Source organism: Chenopodium album, chromosome 19, assembly GCF_948465745.1.
Source record: "Chenopodium album chromosome 19, dcCheAlbu1.1, whole genome shotgun sequence".
Classification (NCBI taxonomy): domain Eukaryota; kingdom Viridiplantae; phylum Streptophyta; class Magnoliopsida; order Caryophyllales; family Amaranthaceae; genus Chenopodium; species Chenopodium album.
Window position 1 is genome coordinate 4218188 of NC_137852.1, and position 25468 is coordinate 4243655.

Genomic DNA, 25468 nt, shown 5'->3' on the forward strand with positions numbered 1-25468 from the left:
AAAAATTATGTTGTGTGCCCAAGTCAAATATATATATAGGAGATTAGGGGTTTTATATTCCAATTTTGATTTTGAATTAACAAAATATAATTATGATTAGGTGCATTTTTCCTATGTTATTAAGGAAAAACTATATTCTAGCTAATATTTACATGCAATATATTCATATACCAAATACGTAGTATATACAAGGTATTTCAGATATCGGAAATATAATGAAGATATTGTATATCGTACGTGCACAATAGTCTGATGATGCATATCAAGAAAATATATAATTATCATCAACTATGATTATCGAGAATAAATCATTATTATAGTCTAGGATAGGTAAATATAAAGCCAATTGTTCTAAGATTTCTAACCTTAAATAACCAAGCATAATAATATTGCAAACATATTAATCATCTATCTACGAATTAAGTTTGAAGTATATATTAGGTCTAGTGGTCCGACATGGCTTGAAGTCTCTTTTTGGCTTGAGCACCTGATCATCAAAGCATTTTACCCTTATAGCTCATGGCTTAAATCGACTAGAAAAAGTCTTGCAAACATAGTCGGTATATTAGGCCTAAAATGGTTTGACCATATGTTAACCTCTATTGACAAATTAGTATAAGACTGAAGCTACATGTATGGTCCATCTAAAGTTCAAATAAGATAAATATTGATAAGGGTTATCAAGTACAAATTATAGCTAAAATAAGTTTAGATAAGTTCAAATTAGTTTAGCTAAGTTCACATAATTAATTGAAAATCAAGTGAATTGAACACGCCCTTAATCAAAACCTAGTTTTCTATTATAATTATTGAAAATACGGAACTTGTCTAGTATAGGGGCTTGTTCTGATTTGCTGAACTGAGTTGAGTTGAACTGAACTAAACTGATTGGAGCTAAACTGAACGGAACTAAATAGAGCTGAAATGAATTGTTTATGAGAGAAAGAAATTAGGAACTAAACTGAACTGAACTGGAATTAAGCTGAAGAGAATAAGCCCTAGGTATTAAACAGACTATAATAGTGGTCCTACACTAGTCCAATCTACAAGCCTTGAATTTTCAAACTTTCAGTTTTTGACTTGATTTAGTTTATTTGTGTTGATTTCAAACCGATGAATAATTTTACGCATATCATTTTAATTACTTCACATCCTTATGTTTTACAATAAAGAATAACGTGATTTTGGATCGTTATGACTAAGAGTGAGCACTAAATAATTACATATGAGTTTAAAAAGCACTAACTTTTATGAGGATCACATTGACATCACTTCAATACTAAACCAAAGTTCATGTACTAGGTAGGATCAAGTGCTACATGGATGAACCCACCTATTACAATAGGTGGGTAGCAATATCTAGATCATGCATGAATCGGAAGTGCTACATGGATGAGCCCATAGCTTTGTTAGAGAAGACGTATACTCAACTATTGCCTATCTTTTAAAGCCATGTTGAACTTTTGTGATTTTGGCATTTATCAAAGGGGCAAAATTAGGGGGGTCAATTAGTCAAATGCTCAAGAGGAGAAAAAGTTTTGTCATATTTTGATTATGATTATCTCCCAATAAATGGGTTGGGGGCTAGCCGGCTATGAAGACATTTTGTTAAGCATAATTTGTAAAGTTGTAAGATATTCTTATTAGAATCACATTCAAAATTGATATAATATTACTGCTAGTATATCTAAAGACTTAAGTCACATTGTACTTCAAGAAACCTACTCATCAATTTTTTTTTTCCCATTTCGATGACAAAAGAATAATAACAATGCAAGAAACAATTTTAAAGGCATACTACCGTGGCTGTTGTTTCTTAAAAAAAAAAAAAAAAAAAAAGGACCCTTGAAAAAGCACGAAAGTAAGAGCATAATAATAAGTTCAATTACAGTTTAGACACCAGCTTTCACTACTAACCCTTACCTTTTGTTGCACGTAATAAGAAACGGAGGTAGTATAATAAAGTTAAGACTGTAGAAGGATAGGACTAATGCCAAGAGTATCTTTACAACCCTACGCCATGATTACCATCAATTTTCAAGTATTAACCAAGGAGGAGCTTAAAAATGATTATTGAAGAAGATGAACCAAGAGGAAACTAAGAGGATCCCATCCTTTATGTTTAAGGGAAAAATAATCCTCTCTCCCTCCTTCATATCTTTTCTATCCTTCTCTATCACAGTCAAGCTGCCAAGATCAATGGGGGTGATGTTTGACAGTGGTGGTGATTCTAGTCGTACAGATATAGGTGGCACGAGTACTGGGGGATGGGGATTGATGTGGTGGTATGGGAGTCAGTGTGGTGGATTAGGGAAGACCAAGGGAGTGCAGCGAGGTTACCATTTTGGCCATGGGACCTGCAAGGATAAAACTTGTAACATGTCTTGTTTGGGCGACAGATTGAAGGGGGCAAAATGACCAAAGCAAGCAACATATAGAAAGTCAGAGAGCTGCACTTAGAGCAAGACAGCATTACAGCAAGACAGCACTTAATAAAGATTCCGAAGACACCATGAATTTGTCCATCATCATCTAAGTACGACTAATTTCACAACTAATGAACACAAATGTATCTGAATCCAAGAACAAAGTAACAATAATGCTAGAAGTAAATTCAACACAGACCCTGTTGAGGAATGAATACAGCCAGATTCACCTTCCACAACAAGAACTCGGGAAGTCAGTAATTACAATGGTATGGATAATTATAAATTATATACGCAAGGCAAATAGTCATAACTACTACAAAGTACAAACGCATGAGATAGAGTCCTCACATTTCCATGGCTAAGAACAAACACCAAATTTCTGATGCTCAAATACATAACTGATATCCCCTTGTGCTCAGTGTAGCGCCTCTTGTTGTGTAATTTGTCTGTACTCTATACTAGCTATAATTCACAAGAGAAATTAGACAGCAGGAAATCTGTACAAATTATGTCATACCATGTTATTTGATAATTGATCGGTATTAAACACAAAGTATAATTTTCTGTGTCACTGAATTTACAATAAGACTAAACATGTGCAAATTCTAAGATCAGAATTTATACATCTATATTACCAAGCAACAAGACCTGCAGGATGTCAAAAAACACCAACTTTTCTTACAGAAGAGGGTTCCTCGCGCTATTGACCCAGATTTTCAGCAGAACCTATAGTATGATTAGTATCCATGTTTTCAAGCTGGTGATCTGAAGTACCAACCATCCCATTTTCAGTACCGCGACAATCTAAGATCACTGGTTGACAGCTTTCTTGCCATGAGAAAACAGCCTTGTTACCTCCTTGACCTTGACCATCAACAATACTCATAGACTGATTCTCTTGTTGAAGGAAGCATGGAACTTGAGTCTGACACTGCAGTCTGTTTGCTTTACTACTAGTAGACTGAAAACCATAATCACCTTCTTTGAAACTAATAGTATCAGTGTTACTACTGCAATGATTCTGAAACAAAAAAGTCTCAGTATCAATCTTCCCGCGAAGATCAACCAGCAGTGCCCTCAGTCTCAGTACCTCAGCCTCAAGAGCAGCCTGCCCTTGAAGCTTCCTAACCAAATGCTGATTCAAAACACGAAGTTTCCTGACTTCTTCTTCCAAATACGCCGTATGCGCCTTCTTTTTCTCTCTGTACTTCCTAACTGCCTCTCGATTACCTAAAGGCCTTCTAGCCTTCAAAGACGACGTCTCAATTCGAGTTTTGGTATCATCCTCCGACGAAAAAACCTGAGTATGAGTGTGATAGCATGTATGAGTATGGACTGCATCAGGGCCAGGTGGGTTACAAGTATGAGTGTGAGTACAAGTTCTTGTATGCTTCAACAATTCATCAAATAATGAATCAACTGATGCTGATCCTTCTGGAAGACTAATATCATCATTTTTACATGTACTTGAATTCTGTAACAAGGAAGAATCAGAAGGCTCTACTTCTCCATCATCCATGTTATGTTTTTTGGTTGGGGAATTTTATCAAACAGGTGGTGTGCGTCACTGAAATGGGCATAAAATTACACACCAAAGCATCAATCTTTTTGTGGGGTTTAGATTGGATTAATCCAAATCTTCTCCTAAGTGAACCCCTAGTTGACCAAAATTACAACAGTGAAAGAAATGGCAAAGTTGACATTACAACCAAAGAATATATGCTAAAGATGGAAAGCAAAAACCCTTAATAAGATCATAATCTATATAAAATGTTGATTGATTGCACAAAGCATAGATTCCCAGAAAATACCCACTAAAATTAGAAAGGACCCCATAATTAAGAAGATATTATGAGGCCCTTTAATCTTAATCAACAGATATTGGGGGTTTTAAGTGAAAATTGGAAAAATTTGGCAGCTTTTTTGAGATTTGAAAGTACCCAGATGAAGATACTTCACTATCATTAAAGAATTTCAAGCAAAAAACAAGATTTTGATGATATGAGAATCCAACAAGTGTTAAAGGAGAATCGTTTTTAGTTGTAGCAGATAAAAGCTGAAATGAGAAGCAACCAGAAATGTTACCTTTTTGATGGAGGAAGAGACAATTTTCAAGGAAAAAAAAAAGTATTAAAGGCACTACTAATGCTAGTTAATAAAAAATGACAAATCATTATGCAACAAAGTAATAAAATACTTTCTCCGTTCTTTTCTAACCGTGTGATAGTATAGCACTTTCTCCATCCCTAAATCACATAATAAAGAGAAGTAGGAATATAATTTAGGGTCAGAAGGAGTATATACTATATATATAGAGTAATAGATTACAGATATGCAATGTCTATGCATCTGAGAGTGTACAATGGTCGTTATCTACTAGCAAGAGTGACAACAATTCCTTATAAAAAAAGGCATTAAGTCATTTTTCTACAAAATGATTAATTAAAATATAGCTACAAACTTATAATCTCTGGTTATTAAATTGCCAAATTCTGCTAATGGCAAGAAGCAGGTGGAATTATTTAAGAGCTTTTGTCAAGTTGTCAACCAAACTTGTGCAAGTTTTGTACTCTTCCTTGTTGAACCTTCTCGTTCAGTAGCATTTTCAAAGTCAAATTGTAAAATTTTATGGCCTTTAAAAAACTACACTATTTATTCATATACAAAAGAACATGAAAGATTGAAAGAGCATTTTTTTTTGTTTTGTTTATATAACTATTTTATTTATGTAATCTAGTACAGACATATTGCTGAATCAAAATTACCATACAAAAAAATAGAAATTGAAAGACGAATTCATTTTGGATTAAATTCAAAATTAGTTGTCACATTGAGTACAATTTATTTAAATGACTAACATTAAAATTATATCCAGCAAGAGTACTCGCACCAAGCTTCCAATTCTTCACAGCATTGGAGTGTCTCCCTTCACAGAAAGCTAATATGCTTGATTGCATATTCTCAGTAATACATTTGCTCCTGAAAACAACTAAACAGTCACTGTTAATTTATTTTAAGCACATAATACAATTCTGAAACCAATAATTACAATGATTCAAACACCACCTCCATTCCATAGCAAAGAACTCATCTTGCTTCATCTTCTTATTCACGCTGCTGGGCTTCCAATTAACGTAAATGCTGGCTTCAAATCCGTTTTAGATCGAGCTTTGGCCATAGCACAATCGTCTATAATTTTCAGGCCTAGGTGCTTCATCAAGACCACCCGTAGTATCTCCTCAGGATTCGGGTTGATGTGTGTTCTCATGTGCAGTTTATCATGTGAATTAGTACGTGCCATGTATATATCAGCTTCCACACGGAATTCCCTTGAGCACAACGCCTTCTCAAGTTTAGCAACTTTATTCTCCAGTTCTTTCAGTCTTTCCTTCTGAGAGGCAGCATCTTGGTCTTGCAATGAGGCCGAGACAATATCAATGATTGGACCACCCCCTACAAACAATATATTGCAATAAATTTCACTGCATATTGTAAAATGATACACTAAACCAATTGCACAAGGGAAAAAAAATTCCTTTAACGAGTTGCCATACATAGTAAAGGATACTGAAAACACTAAGCATTAGTGAGATCTTTTGTTTGTTTCTCTGATTATGTCAATAAATGAGCCAACTAATCGAATGTAGTGTGCAACTGTTTATGGTTAGTGCTAACTTTGTAACACGAAAATGTTGGGGTTTTCTAATTAGTCAATCAGATGAAATTCACATAAAAAGCCTGATAGTTGTAACCAACTAAGTACTACCTACAAAAACTGATTGAACACAAGGTTCAGAACTGTATCAAAGATATAAATCAGCTCAACTAACAAGTAACAACAATTTGGTGAAGAGGATAAATGAAGCATGCATAAGCTTGACTAACCAGACAATGAGCTAAATTTGAATCAAAACTTGGTTTTAACAGAAAATAAACATTCATAATCAACATAATGTAGAAATCTCCAAATTTTTACTTCATATACAAGATTGATATGAGGTTTTGAGACAAGAACAAACACAAGTACAACCATCATCCACTTGATGACAAAACTCTAAATTACAAGGGCTGGAAACGTACATGATATGGTTCCATATTTGGAAGCCGAATTAGGTCCATAAATCAAGAAAAAAAGACAGCCATCATACTGAAATCGTTATGGGAGGTCGAGATTATCAATTCAAAAGGACTCCATTGTATCTTGAATATTTGGAAGCAATCGCTAAAACGAGCTAAATTGATTACAAATTTGTTAGGTGTACAACTGATGAAAACCTCGCTTTAATCCAAGTTCAACCATGAACAATGGACATCACTAGTCCCTCAATGGCTCAATTTTAAAACTAATTAGTCTGTGGCATGGATTATTGTGAAACATACTCCAAAATATAGCATTAAACTAGAATGTTTCATGAAATATACAACAAAAACAATAACTAAATCTTTGAACATCAGGTACACCTAAACTATAGATAAGTTGCACGTTCAAAACCAAAGGCTTATAATCCTAAAGTTCAAACCAAGTTAAACATCAACAAAGCACTCTTCAATAGCTGTTTATTATCTACGAGACTACGAGGAGGCTTCACAAGTGGAAAGAGTTTCATGAATGAAAAAAGCCAGTCATCAGTTAAAGTAGTTTTATAAGTCTGGCCTCAAGAGAACTCTTTATTTTGGTTTTAGGAGTGTTCAGACCAACTCACAAGTGAGTAGTGACCAAATATATATTAAAAAATGATTATTCATAAATTTTATTTTGTGAACCCAAAAAAACTTTGTGAACTCAAAAACTTATTTCATAACAAATCATAAAAACCTTTCACAAAAATTTTTTGATGAAAAAAATTTCAGTTAAAACAAAAATAGGGATCAGATGGTATAAACTTGGGGTGCCCATATTGTCGTAAATAAGGCTTGGGGCGGACACCCATTTCACAATAAAAGTGCGAAAAATGACCACTCATCATATCCCATTAACTGCCTGAAGGATCATACTTTATTAATCAAACAAACTTCTCCTTATAAACACTTCACCAGCTAGCACCTTTTTTCTTTAGTCAATGTGGGACTTTGCCAACATTTTGTTTTTGCTTCACTTGTACACTTAACTTAGACACTTAACTTCATGTATTGTTTCATTTCATCTTCCTCCTTTTACCCTACAATAAAACAATCGGTGTCGTCGACAAGTCCTAAAGAAGGGTCATTAAGCATTAATCCTAGCCATGTTCTCTTCATTAATTGTGCATAAAAATTGCTACCAAATATCATACTACGAGTACATTGCAATGTTGAACAAATTATGTCAATTCATGTCCATAACAACCACAGACTTACCGTAACTCTCCTCCTTTATCCAGGCTTGAGACCGGCAGTGAACGCCACAAAGTGGCACTCACAAAGTCACAAACGGAGTTTGTTTTAATCATACAACATTCATACTAAATTGCACAAAATAACATCGCAATAAAAAAAGATAAGAAATTTAATCAAGCACAACATTTGACGATCACAAAAACCTAATCAAAATTAAAATATCGAAAAAATAAATACTAGTAAATGAATTGATAAGTGACATACCATAACTACGAGCAACGAAAAGAGCACCGTTTCGGACGAGAAATCTAAGGTTACGGCGTAAGAGTTGACGGATTTGATCATCGGAAAAATATTCATGAATTACACGCGCTTGTGTTCTGACGGCGCCGTCAACCTGCCGGCTAACGTCGTAACCTCTTTGAACGGCTCCGGTGACCGTCGCCGTCACCGGCGTTAAGATATTACGAATACGATTATCGGAGTAGAATTCCGTTACCTTCTCCGTCACCTGGGTTACACGTGGTTTTTGGATTTTCAATGTGGTGGCGGCTTTGGTGATCAACTTCTTCCACACTGCCATTGATTCTTTCCCCTCTCGTCTAATGTGTTGTTGATCAATTGATCAAGTATCTAACACTTCCTATTGGCCATTATACGAGTAATTTGATTGACACGTGAGAGGTTTCGACTAATAGGGTTCTTTTCCTTACCAACAAAATGAAAATTTATTTATAAACGGAGATAAATAAAATCTTATCTTGTGTGTTTATTTAGGTTCAACTCGGTGTATAACATTATTATATAACTTTTTACATGGAATTACTTTTTTAACTAAAGATATTTAAAATTTAAAATGTATATTGAGATGCGTAAATTCTTTATGGACAAATATTTAAAACATATATTGCATCGCATGCAAATAGATCAAGTCTATTGCAGAAATGCAGAGTACATAAGAAGTATATGTGCATAGAATGGAGATTAATGTTGAACATCCCTACTTTTATTCGTCGGCTTTGAAATCTATTCATCTCCTTTTTGTTATTGTTCATCACTTTGTATTGATATGCGCAAACTTACTTGTCAAACTTACTTGTCAATGTAAGCACACCTATCGTTTCTGTTTTGCTTGAATTACATGTTTTGACTGCATTTGCTATGTAGAGTATATCTGGAAAACAAAAACATACTCCGTATTACAGACCAGCAATTGACAAAAGGCTTAAGCTAAACCAGTATACCTCCATCTGCTGATGAATACGTATACATATTCATGACGAAACAGCCACCTACTTACAAAAAATCACCATGATTGTATTACCAAGAAGTGAAGAAGACATATATATCCACAAAAAATAGATTGCATAAGCAATCATATTGGCCTAAAGGCGCTAATGTTTTGTATACATTCACCCAAATGTACAATCACACTATGAAAGAATGAAAGAATCAATGTTTGTTGTATTAACTAGTGGCATGTCTAGACATAAGCTGAGAATCACGTCTTTGCAACTCTTGACCAGATTGAGTTACTGACCCATCGAGCTTGTCATATTCTGCCTTTCGATGAGAGAAATGTCTCCGCAATGAGAGTTTTTGTAGCAAGACGGCTTCAGGAGACTGAATTAATTCTCCTTTCTGCTTCTCAGCTCGCTTGCTATGACGAGAAGAACCGTTCCTTTCTAGTAGCTGCTTCTGCTTCCCTCTTGTGATAATAGACTGGCCTTCTTTCCCATGTACTTTCTCATATTCAAGTTTCAATTCTTCCAAACGCTTCGAAATCTAGGCATCAAAAGTTGACAAAAGTTAGAACAATTAGTCAGAAAAACCCAAAACCAGCCCTATTATTCTTGAATACTTGATCATATAAAATGTCCATGAAAAGGCAGCCATCTAACACTTGAACCCATCATGATATCTAAATATTTTAACACATAAGAAAAACTTAGTTATTTGATATGGATGGAAGTGCTAACCTTGATTGAGTAGGCCAAGGGCAACAATGTATCAGGGTCCATCACTTCTTCGGGAAAATTTTTCAACGCATGTATGAGTGACTCAAAAGGTAACTTCGTCTGATAATCAAATAACACACTTCAATCATCAGCAGCCAAGTACAAGTAAAATCAGGGTTAAACAAAAAGCAACAGAGAAATAGACATAAGAAATGAACCAACTCAGCCACAAACTCACTCACAACCCATGGGAAATCAGACTCTACATATAATTGATCCAAGAATAACACGAGAACACATGTAACACCCACACATACAAGTCCTCCATAACCTTTCTTATTATTAACCATTCAAGTAAGGCCACCACATCCGAGCACGTATTGTTCCATGATGGCATGAGCCATGATGACTGATGAGTACAACATAAATACAATTCTTCGTCTTAATCATCCCCGATAAAAGCTAAACTTAAAAGCAGAAAATTGTACAAATGCTCACCAAGTCATCTTGACAACTCTTCAAGAGGGCCAAACCAACTCTGAAGACAACTTTTACACCCTGTCCATGAAGGGGGAAAAAACATGAACACAATTCCAGAAATACCGAAACATTAGGGGATTTTTTTTTTAAAAAAATAATTACAAACATTAAAGTAATTAACTAACCTCATAAAGAAAGACATCCCAAATTCGGAGGGCCAAGTGAAAGGGAAAAGAATAAGAGAACACAGTAATGAACCATTGACTTGCATACATGCTGGGGTTTATCAACTCTTGAGAAAAATGATCTCCAAGCTTGGGCAAGTATTCTTTCACCAAAAGATCAAACTGAAAGAGGTATTGTTGTACCAAAGGCAATCCTGACTGGACACAGTAAAAGAGTCATATATCTACACCCAGAAGTATTAGTGGAGGAGAAAACATCAACGCTTGAAATTCAGGTAATGACTTCCGAGAGTTAGAAAAGACCATAATTTAATAAGAGAAAGTTAACAGAGATAGACTTTCCATATAATAATTAAATCAGACGTCTTTATAATATGAAGAAGATTGCAACAAAGGACACACCCGTAGACCACAGGTTACGCTATGTTAAAAGCCCAAGAGTTAAAGACAAACACAAAAACACCACTGAAGCAGCCATCCCATGGGAGCACAAACTTAAACATCTTGCCCAAATAATGCCATAATGCCAGTCATGCCATGTCATAGACTTTTTGGCATCTGTGCTAACTGTAATAGGTCCTGCAAACATCGTTGAGTTCATCATCATGGACTCCACACTCTGGGTCAATGGCTTATATTGTAATCTTTCTAGCCAGACCACAAGGTAGGTTCAACTTGGTCCTTTTTGGTTTACTTTTTCAGAACAGACGTGCAAGAATCTACTATGGGCTATGTGTGAGAGAGAGAGAGAGTCAAATTGATGATGACCATCCTGGTACAATACTACACCAAAGCCCCAAACAAGGGGATATGCTATTATGTTAGGACAACCGTAGAACTCAAGAACTTTACAAAATAAATATAAAGAAAGCATCAAGGACATAATCAGTAATTTCAGTGAGCTTGATGGTTCTCAAGGTTAATCTCCTAAGTTTAAATAACGGATCAAAAATAGGTCCCTGCTTTTCAATTTAAGGCTTAAAACACACCTTTAACAGATACAATCTCTCAGACACAGTAAAGCATTCAAAACCTTATGGACATCCCCCTTGATTAATTACTACGTCTTTTATTTTCAACAACCATCAGTCCATCACCATAATAATAGCTGCAACTACGACTACAAGCACAAAGGTGAATAGCCAGTGGCACAGTGGCACCTAACAATGAACATTATATTCTGCATAAACCTCATTCTCTTAAATTTAACCTAAATATCTAGGACCGGAAGGTCCAGAACTTATTGTACCAAAACAGGGTCCATTGACCACATTTCTATTCATAAAACGTGCTCATGTTGTAGCAATTGTAGTTATGTTATAGTCATTGGTCAACGTTTATTCGCAACTTTCTGAACAGTCCTCCACAACCCAGCACCTCTCACTCTCTCAGGGCTCTCACCAGCCAAGAGCAGTATTACCATGTACATGACATACATTCACAAAGTCCTAAAAGTTATATACAACAGATACAAGCTAACAGTAACTCTAGCCATAACTTTGCATATGGAGATTAGTTTAAACTCCAAAGCATGTGTTGGGAAGATTGATAGTACAGCAAAAGTGATTTAAAATAACAATTGAGTGGGACTATATAAAGTCGAAACCAAATAATACATCACTCATGCATAAAATCATATATTACCAGATATAACCCTTCCATCGGGGCATGAACAGCTCCTTTAAGCAATGCAACCAGCAACCAAAATGCATCCTCCTCGCTCATATAAAGAAGCAGTAGACCAGCTATGAACCCCATACCCTGCATTCCAGAAAACAGATTCATCAAGAAATTTATAGTTGACAAGTCCTCAACTGGAAGGAAATTACAGGATATAGCAAACCTGAACATATCCAACATCTCTGTCATACACAGAATATGCTTTTAGAACGTTGTAGAGTGATCTCTGACCAGGACCATGCCTTTGCTGGAAGAAGACATGAGATGGGAAAGTACGTGATATATCTCGAATAATGTCCAGCTCTGACGCTGAAGTTTCATATATAACCAGTTGCTGCCAAAAAATAGTAAATGGCATCAATACATGCAACCTAATACAGAAAATAAACAAAATGGAAGTGAAAAGAGCAATGCCATCCAGAGACACTTTACAATCAATCAATCAAAGCCTTAATCCAGAGACACACAAATACTCAAAACTAACTCTACATGTTGAGCTATGAGGCACCAATTGGTTATAAAGTCACTCAATAAAAACACAACTAGACAATAAAAATCCATTGATATTCTTGAGTTAAAACAGCAACATGCTTAAGTTTAAGACTTAAAGAGGCAAGGCAATTGACAAATGACACATAACCAACATAGATAAATAGGTGATCATCATGATCTGCTAATGTTACATAAAAATGATCTGCTAATTATTATGATACACATGCATCTGAATCTTGTAAGGGTACACCTCACCCTACTTCAAAAAATGGGAAAGAGAAAGACCCAGTAATTTTAGATCTAGCTCACTAAGCATATCAAGAGTCCTAAAACATTGACTCGTAAATCATCAAATGGGATCGGTGTAACTTTTGTTCAATACAGATAACAAAATAAGCCAGAAAAAACGCACAGTAGAGCTTGTCAGACACTTCTCATTTAAAAAAATATAATACAAAGATCAAATTTCACCACCAAGAAATACAGTACCTACGGTGCGGCACTTGAGGCTAAAATTAGCAGCACTTAGACACATTTGAAATTGCAGAGTAATGCAGACTACTTCAACTTGGGTAGGAGACAAAAATTGACAGACTACAATAGGTTTCTTGATTTCATAGAAAACTATTTGACAACCAAATATTAAATAACCACTGATAGAAAAATAGGTAGATACAAAAGATACCAAGATATTGCTTAACAGTTGCAGAACCAATCACAAGAACTGTCCCAAAGAACATTGAGATTTCTGTACACATGAGATCAAAAGCTCAATCAAACAACAGCCATTGCTTCTAAAGTCTCCCAAAATACAATGAGTTCACAAGCTTGAACTATCTTGAAAAGAGAAATTCATTCCTAGCGAGAGTATATTTGTTTTAGTTGTATAACCCAGGGTCCAATTGGATATTGGCAAGTTTATTTCTCTCCTTTATAAGATAAATTGAAGGTGCTAAATTGTACACATAAGACTTTTAGAAGTTAGCAATAATGCGACAAGTCCAAGCCCAATACCTTCAAATAAGCTCCTACCCTTGGTTCTATAAGGGGGTTCGATGTAAACAACCTTACCTCTGCAACAAAGAGGTTTCAAATTGACCATTACTTCAATACCCAACAAATCAATGATTGTCTATTACTTCATGAAATAAGAAACACATGCAAGTTAAATCAATCATACTTAGTTCACTATAGCCCAAATGCCAAAAGAATGAAAGATACTGCATCATTAACTCCCCAAGAAAAGGATAGAACCTGACCTCTAAGGTTTTTTTTAAAAAAAGGGAGGATGATTACCTCATAGACCCCGGGATTCATGAGCAAGAGATCACGACTTCCAGAGATTAATTGCCAAACTAGGCCCCTCAAACAATCAGGAATACCTTTTCTGATACGTCTTTTGACCACAAGAGGTTTCCTCTTTACATAATGCTTCCAATCACTCCCACCAACCCCAATCATCTTTCTCCATTTTCGAACTCTTCTTTCCTCCCTGTGAAAGGTATCCATCTCATGTGTGTAATCAATAAATACATGGGAAACAAAAGATAGAGAGATAAATGGAACGGAGGGGTATGTAACTTTAAAGACTCGGCTATGTTGCCTATGTATACTGAGCAAAAGACAATTTTTCATGCATCAACAAATGCAACAGTGTATAAGTTGTGAATAGCTAAAACATGGAAAGAAAAAACAAGCAAACAAACAACTGTAAGCGAGCAGTATCACTGACACACTGTTCCATTAAGCATTATCAAAGCGATGAAAGGATAGATTTAGGTCAAAGTGTGATCTGTTATTAAAGTTTACAAAGGCAGTCCAGTTGGTTGAGATAGAAACAACAGTTTTCATACTAAGTTTATGCTATCCTTAACGATTGTAAGGGAAAAAGAAGTAGACACTTGCAATTGATAGAAAACTGTCAAATGAACATCATCTTACATAAAACAGTAAGTCATGAGTCATCAAATTATGCATTCAAAATTTCCCAAAAGCCTAAAAATGACAAACCCGGCAAAGAATTGCAGATGTAGTGATCATTATTGCTAAGACAACTATAAATTCCACAGTCATTACCTCTCGGATCCAGAAGTCGACTTGCTCCTCTTCAATTGATCAGGAGAACTGCTACTTTCTGGCTTTATAAACCCAAATCTGTCCACTAGTTTAGGTGATGATGGTCCAGAATCATCTTCATCTATTTTCCTCTTCTCCATCATACTATCTAACACAAGATTTAAGTCCCCAATTTCCCCCTACCACTCTTCTTAGCATGTTGCAACTTGCCCCAACTGAACAGTTTCTGGGAATTCAATGCAAATGTTAAAGAACAGAATTTAGAAATGGAATTGCATATGTTTTCAATAATAATCACAGGAAAGTGTTCTGCTTAACCCTATACGGAGCAAAAAGCAATCTAAGTAACATCAATCGACGCGTGATTTTGCCATAATTTCGTGCTCAACCAGCCAACATTGTCATACATAGCATACAATCATCTATGCATGCAGCAGTTATTCAACACCCAATTAAGTTTACAGCTTAGCAGACCAACACATAATATCAAACAAACTAAATTAAACGAGATTGTACAAATTTGAACCCAGAAAGTGAAAGATCACGCGAAAAATGCCCACAAATCACAGAACAAATGACAATTTACATAAGAAAATTCAACATCTAAGATAAACCCATTAAACCCCACGATTTTTCTTCAATCAGAGTCAACTGGGTTATGTTAAACGATCAATAATATGATTTCAAAATCATAAATTATAACGAAAGGGAAGAAAATACCATGAAAGTAGAAACCCCAGAAGCGACTTCTTCTGTAAACAACGGTGATCTAGAAGTAGAAAATTAACTAAAAATCTTAGGAATTTGGGGCCAAAAATCTAGGAAAATAGTATAATTTTCTACCAAAATCTTGTTGTATTGGAAAATCTGGCAAATTTAATTGATGAAGACCAAAAATGAGATAGACCAACCAGAAATTATGAACATTTGACTCTGGGACCTGGGAACTGATTGGGGGGAATTTTGTGTAATTCCTTTTTTTATTTTATTTTCTCTTTTTTTTCTAAATATATTTTGATTATATTCCACTTTTAGGAATTTTTGACAATAACAATATTGCATGTTAGCCACAATTGAGTGGAAAAGAATGTTCCTTTAGCCTTTGTTTTAAAAGGGTTATGGTGACATGCTAGGACATGGGAGTTCTATTAAATTTTGCCCAAAAATATGATTGGATCCTTCTCGATATCTTATTAATATTCCATCAATTTCATATCAGTGACACAGTTTGACTTTTTGCAATATATATAAGCGTTAACTTTGATTATAATATTGGCGTTTTTGTAAGAACTTTTTTTAACTTATCAATACATTAGAAATAAAATTAATACGAGTAGGTACTCATCATGATAAATAATCAGACTAATAAATTAATGAGTATATCAAGTTTGATTGTATCAATTAGTACATAGGATATACATTAATTATAAATAGTAAAGTTAGAGGATATAATGTGTCATGAGACTCATCATGACTATAATTATTTGACTATAAATATGATTAATCAACCAATAATCATATTAATTTTACGTGTTAATGATCACACTTAATATTGGTGTTAATTTTTTCTTTTCTTTTTTGACATCACCTACCCGTTAAAGCATATTAGATTAAAAATAAAAAATAAAAAACAAATTTATTCATGATTGAAGTATATTATTAAAACCAACCGATGAGATATAATCTAGCATGTAGCAATTTCAAATAACACCTCGCAATCAATCTAAAATTTTCCTTTTTTTATTTTTATGTATAGAATAATAGAATCATTTATCTCATCATTCTTTTGAACTCTTTATAAAATATAGTTATGCAAGTCTCAATGATAGTGTGTTTATAATTTTATAGAGCTTACAAATTTATAGTGCTTCAAATTGTATAATGAAATGGTTTTTTAAAATCCTTATTAAATGGTTAAAATTCCTCTCATAGTTTTACCATAATTGTACGTTGATAAGAGTTGCAAGCTTTTACAAAGTTAGGCAATTTTCCTGACGCAACTATAAAGGAATCAAGAGCCAAAAGGTGGAGGAAAAAAACATATAAAATTCAAGTGATATCATGAGAAGAATCGATGGTGCACATGGATTGACGATATATGAGAAGTTTAATTAAGTTAACCCGTAGCTAAAAATGTATAAAAAAATTATACTTGATATCATATACACGTAGTATGGAGTATATTTTGTTAAGTATTGCAACAATCAATATGAACCCCTCTTAAATGATAGGCATCAAACGGTTAGTACAAGTATGTAATAAATGCAAATATTCTAATCAGACTAACCACTAACACTGACAATTTTCTTGTACTTCGTCCTTCTAGCTCATACATACTAATCTTAATTTAACTTCAAATTTAATGGCAAAATATCTAACATACACGTGCACGAATTTGAAAAGATTACTTTTTTTTTGAGGAAATTTGAAAATTTTACATGTTATTATATTTTTAATTGATTTTTTAAAATTAAACTTATTCAATTCATCTGAACTCAACTCATAATATTTTTGTCAAGGTCATGTATAACTACGACGAATTGGCCCATCTACTTTCAATTATTTTTACCACTTGATCTAGTCTAGTTTACTTCAATTTAAATTCAATAATTTAATTAAAAAACATTTTCTTTATTTAGAGTCGATGATCCGAATCAAATACTTAAAACGAGTCAATATTACTCGATCTACTATGGAGTAGTACACTAGTACTATTCATCAGGCTACAAATGCTAACAATGAAAGTGGTCTGATGCAATTTTGTTAAATTGGACCCTAAAATCATTTTTTTTTAGAAAAAATATGTTATTATATTCAGAAATTGAAGCACTTTTAAAGTAATTTCACTTTAGGGTCATGTCCAATCAACCACCCTCCACATGCCCAGAACCACCCCTGCTATCCATGGATGACCATCAAATTCAATATAGGCTCAATCTCAAAGTAGGGTTGGGGCACAAAGGCACAAAGCTCAATTGAACAATGAACAAAAATTGGGGCCTTTGGAACTAATATTGGAGCAAAAAATTCGTACCAAAAAAGCCCAGAAAACCAAAAAAAAAAAAAAAAAAAAAAAAAAAACAAAGACAAAAACAAAAACATCTTTCGCAACCCTAAAAACAAAAAAATTCTTCCTCTCACACAAAACCCAGCTTTCTCCTTCATCCTTTATCGTCGCAAATTCGAAAAATGAAGAAGAAGAAGCAAACTTCCGACGATACCGCCGCCGCCGAAGTCGCTGGAAACTCCTCCGACGTTGTCGGCGACATCAAAACCTTAGTCAAAGACCATGCTAGTTTCTTCGACAAGCTTGTAGAGTTAATTCCAGCGAAGTTCTACCTTCCGACGAACGACGATGAAAAACCGTGGTTTCAAGGGTTATCCAAAGCAGCCAAAGCAGAAGCGAAGCTAAAATCGATTGAAAACACGAAGAAATCGAGACGTGATCGATTAGACCCTGAGAAATCATCAAAATCAACCCTAGATTTGTTGAAGGAGTCATTGGAGACCAAAAAATCGGTGAAGAAAGATTCAGATAATGAGGATGATGATGAGGAGGATAATGGTGGTGGTAGTGGGTTGAATTTGAGGAATTTGGATGATGATAAGAGGTCGGTGACATATGAGGAGCTGAGGCAGAGGTTGCATAGGAGGATTGAGGAGTTACGAGCGAGCCGAGGCGATGGAAGCGGCGAGGGGAAGAGAAGGAAGGCGGAGAGGAGAGAGATGAAGGATGGGAGGAAGAGGTGGAGGGATGATGATAAGGTGGAGAATGTAGAGGCTAAGGAGAAGAAAGAAAATGAAAGAGATAATATTGAGAAGGAAGTTTCTGAAGCTGCTAAAGGAATTGAGTTTGGGAAGGTCAAATTAGCTGCTTCTAGTGATGATGGTATGAATTTCTTTGATGTTATTTTAATATTTATGATTGGAAATTCTGTCTTGTTTGCACTGATTCTATTTCTTTTTGATAATTTATGTTTGTTTTTGTTGAATTGTTTGTTTATATTCTTGTGAATTGCAGCAAGGTTAATCATTCAATCGTCGCAAGTCGTAACATCTTTACTGTTTTATTGTTCTTGTGCTGATTAATTGTGTGAAGTAACCTATGGTCCAACATAGATTTTGTTTTAGCAAATTTTTCTGATTTAGAATACAAGCCATTGTAGAATCTATATGCGGATGCTACTTTGTACTATAAATGTGATATTTTAGGTCACTCTAAAATGTCAATATGATATTGGATGCCGCGTTATAATTCTAATGGGAATTTAATTTTAATATATTTGAAATCATGAGACGTTTGAAATGGCTAAAATGTTTTCAAGGTTGGATTGATGGCAGTAGTTGTTACTATGATGACATTATTGAACATGGACATTGAAAATTGTCTATTCTTTGTTATTTCTAATTTCAGTATCTAGTAAGAAGAAGAAGAGGAGATTGTCAAAGGAGAAGGAGTTGCAAAGAGCTCAGAAGCTGGAAGAGGCAATGAAGGATCCGGAAAAGGGCGGTGAGTTGGCAAAGCAGCACTCTTGGAAGTCAGCAATGGAGAGGACAATGGGAAATAAAGTCCATGATGATCCCAAGCTGCTGAAGAAAAGTTTACAGAAGGATAAGAAGAAGCATGCCAAGAGTGTTGAGAAGTGGAAGCAGAGGATTGAAACTACTGAGAAGATGAAGCGAGGGAAGCAGGATAAGAGAAATGAGAATATTAAGGCCAAGAAGGACAAAAAGAAGCAATCGAAAATTGATAAGAGAGAAAAGAAGCTTATGAGGCCAGGGTTTGAAGGCCGCAAAGAGGGCTTTGTTACAGGGAATTAAGGTTTGCAATAGAGTTTTCAATATTAAAAATTAGTCATTATGTAATCTCACTCCTTCGGGAAAAAAAACCAAAAAAAAAAAAAACCAACTTTTCATGGTTGTAGTTAGTTAAGGGGGATGGGGAGAGTCAAGCTTTTGCTCCTTTATGTTTTTTTGCTGTTAAAGTCCAATCATTATTAATGAAGTTCACTCTTTTTTTACTTTCCATTTTTTAGTTACATTGCCACATCTGCTTGCAGTTATCCTTTTATTCTTTTTATTTCTGGATGATTTCCATGATATGTTTGTGTTATATTTAAATCACCACAGGGAGTGGATTATGCTTGTAACATGCTGTCTTATGAAGATTTGCATTATGCACCCAATTGATAAAGGTCTTTAGTATTAATAATCATTTCTGTGGTTGTTTTCTCCATATTATAATCATGTTGACGATCAAAGTATTGAGTATTGAAATGCAAGGCGAGCTGTAGACCTTGAGCTGTATATTACTCATCTGCTTGAGTTGTTTGACATCCTTTGAACTGAGGCTCAATATTCAAATCTATTAAGTCTGGGCTCCAGCGTGAATGAAGAAATGTCAGTGCTACAGCCTACCAGCCTAGTCTCTCTATTTCTATATTTCTATCTCTAGCTCTTGCTTTCTTTTGCTGCATTTTACACTGCATACTTCTTTTATTGTGCTTCTTTTTGAGATGTTCACCTCACAGTGGTAATGGTTGCTTATTTTCTTAGATATTTTGCTCATTGCAGCATTCATTTTCAGATTCATATTGGTTACTTTTGGTACACATGAGTCTGCGAGTTTCACCATACCATGCTTGTTTAGTCAGTTGTGCTACCATTTTCCAAGCCTCAATAAAGTTATGAAATGATTGATCCGTCATTTTGAAGATACAAAGATTTGGTTTCTGTTAGATTTTTGTCTCATAAAAGATATGGCCTCAACGCCACAGTGATGGCACTAAGCAGAATGCTTGTGATATGTACCAACTGCAGATGATTCAAAATACACAGCCGTTTTGGCAGTACTGGCGAGCTATTGAGTTCCAGGCTTTCAGTATATGTCTCCCTGTCCTGCTTACTTTCGACATAAGGTAAGTAATGTTGCTTAGTTTTTTGGATTTTTAATTGACTATCTTGCTAAATGAAAAGATTGCGAAGTTGCACTGGGATGATGTTATTACATTTCCCTGGGTGCCTTTTGTATGGACATTCTTTTGTTGAGTAAGGTCAACTAGCATAGTAATCTGGCCTTAGTCTTGGTGTATTTTTATCCTAGTAATGTTGGATTAGTTATATGAAAAAGATTGTATGATGATAAGAATATAAGATTGATATCTGTAGTAGCTAATAGCTATTGTTAGGCAAACAATTACAATTATATGACTGATGGAGGCCTTGGAAATTTCCATTTCTTGAGAGTGCTGTTGATTTGAAGTGGTTTTCTGTGTTTCTGATTAAGCAGTGGTCACCCGTCAGTCCGTCATTGTGACTATAGAAATTTAGAAAGAGAGATAAATTTTACCGTTATATTGATTTCCGGAGGACTCTGGAGGTTGGGGATTTAACCCTTTTACTAAGCTAAGTGCTGGTTGTATGCCACACCGATAGCCACCTAAAAGGTGAATGAAGTATGAAGTGTTTGTTTGCATAGTAAATATTGAAGTGCATAATTATTTTAGTATCAACTATCAAGAACAAAGTGCATCAAGTGCGTAACTTGTGGGAACTTACCGATTAACCAAATAGCTTGGGGCAATGCCAATTCTTGAAGATTGCTATAAATGCTGGTTCTCAGTGATCGGTTGCTAAATGGCCTGTACTCTGGTGGGGGCAGCAGTGAGGATCATTGGAAATGGGCTAATGCCTGATCCAGTAATACATTATGGAAGGGTTTTTCCATTTAGCTGGTACCTAGACCATCTCAATTGGAAAGTTATATTTTTTTGTTCAGCTATCTCTCTATGTCCATTCATTGTTCAAAATGGGTTAAGGTTATTGTGGCAGTTGTAGGACTGAACATAATTTTGATGCCCGCAGGCGAGGACAAATCGATGAATGCATGAGTGAAGAAAGGCAATGACTGACAAGGCTCCTGGCCTCTTTCAAAGTGTGCAGGGTCATGACGGGATCACATGACTCTAGGAAAGGGTCAGGCGTATTCTGTGCTTTCAGCTACAGTAAAACGGGGAAGACCAGGGAAGGAGTGTATTTTTTTTTTTAAAAAATAAATAAATAAATAAAATTTTCTGCCAACTTAACTTGCTTTGCTCTTTTGGTTTTACTTTATCACAAACTTATGCTGTTTTAATCTAAATGTACTATATGATTTGGAGAGTTTAGTAACTAGCCATCTGATTGCTGTGTCTTTGATGTGTATGCTATGTACTTGTGTTCATTCTGTTTAAAATACCTAGCTGGTAGTGAGGTAGTCATTAACTCTGAAACTAATTGTGCCTTCATGTACAGATGAACCGTTTTTCTGTTTATTTATCCATATTTTAGTACAGGATATGGCAAATTGAGAATACTTTCTTGATTGGGTGTCACTGCTAGCATATTAGTTAGTAATATTTATTACAATGGTGATATGAAGTTGGATAGCATATTTTATTCTGAACTTAGTTTCATCTTAATGTGTGGGTGCGGTGTGTGGGTGTGGACTTTTAGATGTGGGTTGCTGTGTGGTGTTAATTTTTTCTAGTCAATGGTTGACTCTTAGTTTCCAATTCTATCCTTGATTTTGAGGATATTTTTCTGCCCAATATCGTTTGTTTGCCTTTTTCCAACAGTATATTTAGACATTACAATGGATCTCATTTTTCTTTTAGTGAGTATTTATGTTAATCCTGTCACTGCCATCCACTTTTAAGACTGGCCCAGTTTGAATGTACTGTTCCTTTAGTTACCTACAAGCAGACAACAATCAAGGTGTTTACTACAGTATCCATTTAAATTCTTCCCAACACTTGTAGTCTTATCTATTTTAATGACTGGATGACCTTAGCTTTTGTTTTGTAATGTCTGGCAGTCTGCAGAAGAATGCCTTATTAGTTATCAGATGGAATACTTTAGGAACGATTGTCGATTACTACTTACAAAAGGCACACCATGCGGTTTAGCCATTTAGGCAATTACTACTAAAAGATTGCTGCTGTTTTTTCAATAAAATCAACAGACTAACATAGAATTGCTTATGAGATCATGGGTCAATTGGAAACTACATATTTCTTCTTATTGCATTTAGGTGATGTAGATTTAATGCTATTTCTTTTAGCAGATGCTAATGTCATGCATTTTCTGCAGGTTGTGAATCACACTGCAGCAGGTCATGAAAAACTTTTGCCTTGCCAGAAGGTAGAGAAGATTGATGCCCCTATGAACAGGTTTACTTGGTTATTGACATATCTGTCATCTGTGTCACTCCTTCACAATTTCTTTTATTATGAAGCCTTTCCTGTCCTTGAGGTTGCATTTAAATGGTTGATCTGGCTGGTCACCCCCTCTGCAAACTAGGGCCTTTCCTTTTCCCTCTTGTTCATCCTGATAAAGTGAACATAACAGTGACAGTGGTTTCATACATACATTTCAGATGATAATGCATTCTGATCTTTTGCCGGATTTTTTATACAACAAAGCATCTGCCACATCTCAGTAATTACAGTACACGAACTGGGGTTATGTCCTGCTTCAGTTACATAAAGGTTTACTTCCTAGTTGCATCATTCCCCCTCATCAGCTAATCTGAGTAGTTATACTCCATTCACAAGAGGAATGAGTTCTTTCAAAAGTAAAAAGGTGGGGGCTTTTGTGCTGCAATTTTGAGAGATCAGCTACTATTAGTTATGTACAACATGAGATGCCAGAGCTTAGGCAAAAAGTCTGAGATTTGCTTGCTAAACGGGTTTATATTGCCTGTTCTTCTACCAAAATGCTTCCTGATGTCGTGTAGACGTTTTGAGGAAATCATTAAGAAAGAACTGGTGTTTAAGAGGAAGCTGCTGTGAAATGGTTTACAGCATTGGAGAAAGCTGGTCGAGTGATTGGTACTTTATAGCTTGGTTCTGACTTCTGAGACATGCTCGACTTGTTATTGCCTTAGTGATGATAATGAGGGTCTGTTAGATAAAGATAGTGGTTATTCTTAAGATGTTCTACCTTGTGTTATCGACCATGTATCTTTGGTGATGCTATATGTTGGGATAAATGGGCTCCTTAAGATGCAGGAAACACATAATAAGCCATTAGAAACAACCAGATATGTATATATGTAACACATAAATTGAGTGGAAATCAATAAATCCTATCTATGGTTTTGCTCATTTACATTTTTTCTACTTCTATAGTTCTGTTTCTTCATAGAGCTACCAACACACAAACTTAATAAGTTTCCTTTGTGGACAATCGTGGTAATTAGCATGTTAACTAACTAAACAAGTTTAGCTTTAGGGTACACTGGTGAAATTATAAATTAAGTTCATGTTACTATTGCAAAATACAAGATATCTTTGAACTACATTCTCCTGTTTTATAGAACCTCTTTCCCTATTTTCACTTAAACTTCCTAACAACCCAAAATTTGAGCTTGTGCATATATGAAAAACCATTTCATTCACTAAAACAAATGAAATTACCCAAATAACATACAATATTAAACATAATTAAGAGCTTAACTTCTAAAGCTTTGTTCTCTTCGCCTTATTTAAGGTGTTATAATATAATTTTTAAGAAACCCTAGTCTAGTTTGCCAAGTTTGGTTTGCTTTATTATTATTATTATTATTATTATTATTATTATTATTATTATAAAAATATCAAAAAAAACCTACAAAGTCAATCAATTTACAAGAAATTAGTGGGAAGCCGAGATACAATCTGGGCCCCCACCCCTCTAGCTATAGCGAACCCGATCCTGCTGAAGATGTGAGCAGCTGCACGAGCACCAATATCCCGAGTCTTAGCGAACGCCTGAACCCGCTATCCTGAGTCTTATTATTATTATTATTACTTTTTTTTTTTTTTTTTTTTTTTTTTTGTTTCTTGTTAAGATTAAATCAAGTTATACAAATTAGATTTATATAGATAATGAGCAACTTTCCCTCAAAAAAAAAAAAAAAAAAAAGATAATGAGCAACTTTTTTTTTTTAATTTTATTTTTACAATTTGCTCATTATCTATATAAATCTAATTTGTATAACTTGATTTAATCTTAACAAGAAACAAAAAAAAAAAAAAAAAAAAAAAAAAAAAAAAAGGTGTAAAAGTATGGATAAGGTGAAGGAAAAAAAAGCCTTAGCTTTTTAATGTATGTACTTATAAAAGAGTACTGTTTCCAAAATACTTATAATATGATAAGAAGCATTATTTTTAAAAATGGCATGGTATTTAAAAAAATCTAATATATATATATAAAGGGGAGTTTTTTTCCCGAGTTTTTATAGAGCCACGTAGGATCTAATTTTCTTAGTGCGCCACGTAGGATTATAAATTTTAGTATTAGCCAATTAAATAAGAGATTATTATAATCTTTATAATTAAATAATTCAAATGCCACGTAAGCAAAATTGGCAAATGAGATTTTTAAATTTAAAATAATTAAATATAAAATATTATCTTTAGATATTAGGAATTTTATCTAAATATATAACTAATTTTAGCACATAAATTTTTTTAAAAAAAAAATTCAAACAAATCGTGCATTGCACGAGTTTCATGCGCTTCATCTAGTAATTAATTTTAATAAGAAAATGAAATACTGTAAAAAAAAATTGAAATTTATTAATTTCCCTAAAAAAAATTTAAAATTATTATTTAAAAATAAAAAATTTAAAAAAAAAAAAAAAATCCCTACTCTACAGTTACTGCTTACATGAGATACGTCACCAACTTTAACTCGTTAGATATTTGCCATTTAGATATTCACCATATCACCAATCACAAAAACCATACAAAAGAGGTTTAAGTCCCAAACTATTCTTATCTATCCCAGTTTCCCAATCATTCCCCCAAAGGTTGAAGCTACCTCTTCT

General features: G+C 34.5%; 3 protein-coding genes, 1 non-coding gene and 1 pseudogene across 5 annotated transcripts; 1 reads left to right on the forward strand and 4 right to left on the reverse strand.

Annotated features, from left to right (window-relative positions):
- Positions 1-2596: 2596 nt before the first annotated feature.
- On the reverse strand, positions 2597-4539 carry LOC145594857 (basic leucine zipper 23 pseudogene; annotated as a pseudogene).
- Positions 4540-5279: 740 nt separating this feature from the next.
- LOC145595900 (uncharacterized) lies at positions 5280-8360 on the reverse strand. Of its 2 annotated transcripts, XM_081652330.1 has the most exons (3): positions 8010-8360; positions 5496-5882; positions 5280-5408 (listed from the first exon to the last, which is right to left on the reverse strand). In XM_081652330.1, the coding sequence occupies exons 1-2, from the start codon at positions 8326-8328 to the stop codon at positions 5539-5541; spliced, it is 663 nt and encodes a 220-aa protein (XP_081508456.1). In that variant the 5' UTR covers positions 8329-8360; the 3' UTR covers positions 5280-5408; positions 5496-5538. The 2 variants fall into 2 exon arrangements, with proteins under 2 accessions (XP_081508456.1, XP_081508455.1); XM_081652329.1 differs by having other exon boundaries at positions 5292-5882.
- On the reverse strand, positions 7295-7401 carry LOC145596359 (small nucleolar RNA Z279/snoR105/snoR108). The gene has a single exon (XR_014103202.1). It is a non-coding gene; the product is annotated as a small nucleolar RNA Z279/snoR105/snoR108 (small nucleolar RNA).
- A 702-nt stretch (positions 8361-9062) lies between the features above and the next one.
- Positions 9063-15571, reverse strand: LOC145594711 (uncharacterized). The gene is made up of 9 exons (XM_081651041.1): positions 15337-15571; positions 14617-14842; positions 13837-14032; positions 12212-12382; positions 12013-12129; positions 10369-10566; positions 10202-10261; positions 9725-9823; positions 9063-9530 (listed from the first exon to the last, which is right to left on the reverse strand). Exons 2-9 carry the CDS (start codon positions 14757-14759, stop codon positions 9213-9215), a joined length of 1302 nt encoding a protein of 433 aa, XP_081507167.1. The 5' UTR covers positions 14760-14842; positions 15337-15571; the 3' UTR covers positions 9063-9212.
- Positions 15572-17762: 2191 nt separating this feature from the next.
- Positions 17763-19644, forward strand: LOC145594691 (uncharacterized). The gene is made up of 2 exons (XM_081651026.1): positions 17763-18505; positions 19031-19644. The coding sequence occupies exons 1-2, from the start codon at positions 17806-17808 to the stop codon at positions 19435-19437; spliced, it is 1107 nt and encodes a 368-aa protein (XP_081507152.1). The 5' UTR covers positions 17763-17805; the 3' UTR covers positions 19438-19644.
- The last annotated feature ends 5824 nt before the right edge of the window (positions 19645-25468 follow it).